General features: G+C 35.1%; 1 protein-coding gene and 1 long non-coding RNA gene across 3 annotated transcripts; both read right to left on the bottom strand.

Moving 5' to 3' along the window:
• Positions 1 to 278: 278 nt before the first annotated feature.
• LOC134250137 (uncharacterized) lies at positions 279 to 1,900 on the bottom strand. Its single transcript, XM_062732490.1, has 2 exons — positions 706 to 1,900; positions 279 to 536 (listed from the first exon to the last, which is right to left on the bottom strand). Exons 1-2 carry the CDS (start codon positions 1,894 to 1,896, stop codon positions 339 to 341), a joined length of 1,389 nt encoding a protein of 462 aa, XP_062588474.1. The 5' UTR covers positions 1,897 to 1,900; the 3' UTR covers positions 279 to 338.
• Positions 1,901 to 2,199: 299 nt separating this feature from the next.
• On the bottom strand, positions 2,200 to 4,056 carry LOC134250138 (uncharacterized). Of its 2 annotated transcripts, none has more exons than XR_009988433.1 (3): positions 3,902 to 4,056; positions 2,464 to 2,622; positions 2,200 to 2,343 (listed from the first exon to the last, which is right to left on the bottom strand). It is a non-coding gene; the product is annotated as an uncharacterized LOC134250138 (long non-coding RNA). The 2 variants fall into 2 exon arrangements; XR_009988432.1 differs by having other exon boundaries at positions 2,464 to 2,632; positions 3,902 to 4,048.
• Positions 4,057 to 6,166: the final 2,110 nt, after the last annotated feature.

Raw genomic sequence — 6,166 nt, 5'->3', positions numbered from 1 at the left:
GCCGACGGTAACGTATGAAGTAAGGAGTTGTAACGTCGCAGGTTCGAGTCCCACTTCCGATGAAATTGTAATAACCGATGTCCCGTGTCGCAATAGTGCTGGCACGATAAACATCCCTTTTTGTTCAGTGAGTCTGAGTGCCGAGCATTGGACAAAATTTATAGCTCTCCGTCAGTAAATGATGGTGTCTCAAAATGGGTGAAAAATTCTAGAGAGGGACGTTAAACAACATACCAAAATACACTCAATGAATGAAATAAAAAAAAACCAAACATAATCTTCGAGAATAACTGTATTAATTAAAATCCAGTATGTACTAGTATTTGTTTATGGACATGTCATTCTTCTACATCGAAACAGTAAACATTTTGGGCCTTATCCACGCGCAGACCAACACTGAAATCACGAAAGAAATGGATACAGGGGAACAAAATGGCGATGAATTTTCCAGGAACAAGGTCACTCCACTCAAAGTATGGTGTTGGATCGTCGTTTGGGAGGGAAAAGGAAGCATAAATCTCCCGCCTCTCAGAATCCTGAAATAAATTCGGTGTGCTGTAGAATGACATAAACACTGGAATACTTCATGTGTAATTCTAACATTTGATCCAACAAAAGTAATACCCTCTCCATACAAGAATGTTTTAGAGAAAAGAAGACAGTGGATTTTTTTTTCACTTACGATAAACATATTTATACATGTACCTGCAAGTAAACGTTATGGCGACCCCTGTAGTTATGGAACCTTCTTATGTAGGCGAGAAACACAAAAGGAAGTGTAGATATGTTGGAAGAAAGCATTGACCTCTCTTCTATTGGGATTTCTCTGAGACGGGTAATCAAAGTGTGGCAGGGAAACTTCAATTTAGCTTTATCTATCGCCTTACTGCGTGATTGTGCAGTTCTTTCCACGATCCATTTCAAATCCGCATTATCTTCGACGAATAACGGATCTTTTGGCATGGGAAATTTAGCGTGCGAGGGCGAAGCAGAGAAGCCATAACTAGAGTCCCGAGAATCTCCCAAGCGTGACGATACTGAAATTCCTGATTCTTGGTAGATACATGGTTTACAATGAAATTTGTGTTCATATTTATCTATATCCTTACAACGCTCAGAACAGTACAGAACAGACATACACACGGTACAGGTGACATTGCTATTCCCAACGTTATATTTACACAGATGACAAGAAGTACTTCCGAATACGTTTGGGATTTGTAAGTCTTGTCCTTCATTTGGGTTTCTCCCTCCGTGTTCTTCGGGTGTGACAAGGCCCATCATTGAACATTCTCCAACAGTGAGAGTTTCTCTTACTCTTTTCTGGATGCTGTATGCTTTACATGATGTTTTGTGTTTATCCCAATCTGACGTCTGACAGTCATTTGAACAATAATATACAATCCTACAGCCAGAGCACCTGAGTAATGCACTTTGATTTTTACAGTTTGCACATATTGGCAATGGATCGCCAAAGCCTTTTTCATTTCTATATGTTGATTTATCTGTGCAGTTTAATTTGTGCTTTTTCCAGTCTGTCTTTTGACATTCAGGAGAGCAATATTTTTGCACCTTACATCTTTGGCATACTTTCATTGTACCCTTTTTGCCACATACAGTACAAACATTGAGCGATTTGTGACCGTTATCTTCTGCAGTGGTCTTCTCCTTGCTGAACACAGCGTCTTTCTGGTCTCCCTTCTCTACTTCTTGTAAATAATCTCCCTCCTTATCTTGTACATTTATCTTTGCACACTCATCCTTGTGTTTCTGGGTCCAGTCCTGAACTTGACACTCTCTGGAGCAATAGGACACCTGCAGACATCCCGTACATCTCTTTAGCTGCTCTGACGGTTTCTTGCAAGAAGTGCAGGTCGACTCTATTAAAATAAACATTTTAATATTATGCATATCAAGGTCTTGGAAACTATATTCATGGGAGGACATTAGAATCTCCTTGTTAGTTAAATTTGATGATGCAACAACACTGTTACATACTCAGTCTTACAAAAGGAAATTCAAAATAAAAATATCCTTTGAAGACTAATATATAGATAATTTTATATTAAATTGTGATTTTCATAAGCATTCAGCTTTGGTTTTACAATGTCACGAAATAATGACAAAACTAAGACTCAGTAATCAGGACTTGAGGTTTATAAACCGCTGCCTTCATATAAGAGTTTCTCTTACCTTCCATATTTACATCTTTGCACTCTCTCTTGTGTCCATCTTTCCAGTGATTTCTTTGACAATATCGTGAACAATAAAATTCTCCCTTACATCGGCTACATTTCAGTAAATCTGATGATTGGACGCCACAAAAGCTACACTCTGACAATTCTGTAGATTTTAAAAGATCGAATTTACCAATCAATAAAGATGTTGCGTACAATATTTGTTTGATATTATGCCACTTGTACGTAAGCTTGTTACTGTCAAATAAATATTCTTTCCCCTTACCATCAACGATGATTTCTCTACATTCCAATTTGTGACCCCCTTTCCAATGGTTTCTTTGGCAGACCCTGGAGCAGTAGAATTCTACCTTACAACGACTACACCTTTGTAATTCCGATGAACGAACACCGCAAAAACTGCACGAATTCATCATGGGCATGACTGAAATAAACTAAAATAATATCTACGATAAGTTTATGGAGGTTGGGTAGGTGATGGTAGAGTTGAATGATATGTTCGCTTGACGCATATGTTTTATATTTGGATATTTAACTTGAAATAACGTTATATGTAATCTAACAATCAAGCTTTATGACAAACGTGATGTCTTTCACTTTTCAATAATGAACTTCCTTTACTGATGCAGCAATACACCTTCATCACCTGCATACAGGGTTTCTGCCTCTCATTGATTTGATACGCAAGAGCAAACTCTACCTATGTGCGATTTCTAAAATGAGGTAAGTAATTGAAAAACAAGTTGAAGAAACAAGAATACCAGCAGTCTCATTTCAGTTCATCATTTCATAAGCTCTGTGGCGAATATAATGACCTTGTCAGCAAGTACAATTTATCATTCACACAAATAATGCTGACTGACATTTTTCTTACTACGAGGGTTGTCCCAGAAAAACGCGAACTTATTAAATCATAAACTACAGAACCAAAATTATTCATTTTTTGCACAATGTTGAGAAATGATATATTCGTCATTTTGGCAAAATAATATAAGGCTGTGACGTAATATGCATTAAAAAACAACATTTAAATAAAGGGAGATATATATTAATGGTCGGTGCACGGTAATTCCTTGACTTTCAAAATATGCAATCTCAATGATCTTTTCTTTATTATACGGAAATTTAATGTGATTAAGATTAAATCCTTAGAAACTGTATGATCTAGAGTTTTTGTGTGGAAAAAAATAAATACTCTGACATTAAAAAAAAAAGAAAAATATGACGTTATATGCACAAACACTATTAGAATTTTTTTTCAAAGTGCGTTGATTCTGTCCCAATTTTAACGCACTTTGAAAAAAAAAATCAGAGTACTTTACCACAGACCAGTCGGCAGGGGATTCTCCACCTGATCCCACCTCTGATATTTTGAAGCTCCAATTTTGTATTTTTAATGGACTTTGAGCTTGAATAGTGAATACTGTTCCTATCTCCATATATTTCATAACAAATTAAACCATTTTTCTCAAATAATACGATGATATAAGTCACATCAAGAGTACAATATTCACATCACCCTTTCGGCTCGTTTTAATAATTGTATCATATGACTATCAAGAATTCCTTTTAAAAAATTCAATCAGTTTTGAGATTCGATTATTGTCCAAATATTTGTTATGTATAAGAATCAGTTATTATTATTAATCAATGATAAACGTAATCTTTTCTTTAACAGCAAACATATTTTTAAAATAACTCACCAAATTATTTTGATCTTTTGTGTTTGTTGATTTTTAAAATGATATCAAAACCTATTCAAGTTCTCTGAAAACAAAACGAAACTGCGCAGTGTAGGCTACACATCGAATACACTATGAAGTCCTTGAGTTGATCATGCAGAAACACAGCAAATTTTACGGAAGCCGGTATGTGCTTGGTAGAAAATAAAATAAAGTGTACTACAATTTTTATTGTAATCAATGATGTCCTCCTTGAATGTTAAAGTCTGAAATATTGCGGCATAGCAATGCATTATAGTGGTCATTTTGTTTGATATTTTAGGAGAGGCAGAGATTGACCTATCAAAATCTAAGGAATAAAATTCCAGTCACGCTATGCGTCACTCTGCCTCTTCTCCAACCGAGGAGGACGAATGATTTTCAAGTTTGTTTTTTACCTCCTTTCACTCCGCCTCCGTCAATTTTTGTGGTTTTAATTTGACCTTTTAGCGTTTTCAGATCCATTTTCAAAATTTTTCTGTTAGGTGTAAGTTGTATTTACCGAAAATTTAGGTTATCTCATGTTACAATATTGGTTTATTTCCCATCTTTATATTAATTTGTGTCCGCTGAAATTATATGTCATTGTTGATAATACTTTTGAGAATTTAAAACAAATTATCAAACGTCACGAAAGTGGCGACACACGACAAACTGTTTTACAGACTTTTTAATCATTTAAGGAGGACAAGATAAGGCGTTCTAGTGTTAGAGGTTTATGGAAAGAAGTAAGCAATTTGGTGGGTAATTGGGCTGTCAAAATACTTATTGAATTATATTAAAAATATTTTATATTGCGGCTGCTTTGGGGGCACTTGCTCTAGTCATTGACAGATTATTTAAAAAAAAAAAACATCTTCGAGAACATATTATTTATTTTCAAAATCTGCTATCTCACCAGCAACCCCCAACGAATCAAATGGTCATGATTTTGTACAACAGCATTGAATATATTGATGTATGAAATAGCCGTTTAATAAGATAGAGCAGTTAAATTTTCATACCCTAAAACATTGTCTTTTTTGGTTAGACCAATTATTTTCAACGAGTAGTAATCGAACGTATACCCAGAGCTCCCTCTCTAAGGAGGAAAATCTTCAATATTATTATGTCAGATTTGAATATTGCAAATATTCCCAACAACGAAAATAAATTTGAAATAAAAATACATGCCGGGATTCAGTAAATGTTCTACCAAGCCTCTTTCTTTAATCCGCACTAAAATATTAAGTGTAGTGTAACTGCGCAATAATATATTCAAAAAGTGAATATATAAATCAGATTCATGTGGATTCATAAAAACTTCAAATAACTTTCAGAAATCTTAAAATGTTTCCCAAAATCAACAATATAAAATCTTATGACTTTTCAACTTTATATGCAACCATTCTCCATGATAAAATTAAAATTCAGTCGTTTTGTTATAATTGACAGCTGTTTTTAACGGAACTTGTAAATATTACCAACCTTGGGATCGGTAATTTGCGAAATATCGTTAAAACATTCTGATTGTACACACAACTACTCCATAGATTGTTTTGAATATGCCTAAGTTTCTGATTGACAATATCTACATGTGTACATGGTCTTGAGAGATCAGGTCTTCCAACAATATGTTGGAAATCCCATGGGTACCAACTGTACTCCGTCATTAGCAAACCTATTTCTGCATTCACATAAAGCAAAATTTGTTTAAAAAGAAGGATATGGAGATAACGAACAGTATTCAATCTCAAAGTCCATAAAACAATACAAAATAGGAAATCCGAAACATCAGAGGTGGTATCAGGTGCCATGGAGGAGTGAGCATCCCTGCTGACCAGCCACACCCACCGTGTGCTCCTTGTCATGATCAGGAAATAACGGGAAAATCCGTCGTCAATTTAGTGTATAAATAATGGACTAACAATCAGAATGAAAAACGTCAGTCAGCATTTGAGTCAATGATAAATTGTATTTGGTGACAAGGTCATTGGATCGACCAAAGAACTTACGAAATGATGACTTTAAACGAGACTGATGATATTCTTGTTTCATCAACTTGCTTGTAAATAATTTACCTCGTTTTAGAAATTGTTCTAGAGCATGCTCTTGCGTATCGAATCATATTCAGCTTTTCTGGCCCAGTGGTTCTTGAGAAGAAGATTTTCAAAGATTTTTCCTATATATTTCTATATAAAACTTTGATTCCCCATTGTGGCCCCGCCCTTCCCCCGAGGGTCATGATTTGAACAGTTTACAATCTAC

This window comes from Saccostrea cucullata, unplaced genomic scaffold, assembly GCF_032062105.1.
Source record: "Saccostrea cucullata isolate Sc308-1 unplaced genomic scaffold, CSIRO_AGI_Scuc_v1 ctg1653, whole genome shotgun sequence".
In the NCBI taxonomy this organism is placed as follows: domain Eukaryota; kingdom Metazoa; phylum Mollusca; class Bivalvia; order Ostreida; family Ostreidae; genus Saccostrea; species Saccostrea cuccullata.
The sequence above is the reverse complement of the archived record's forward strand: the minus strand, read 5'-3'. Positions and strand labels throughout refer to the sequence as shown.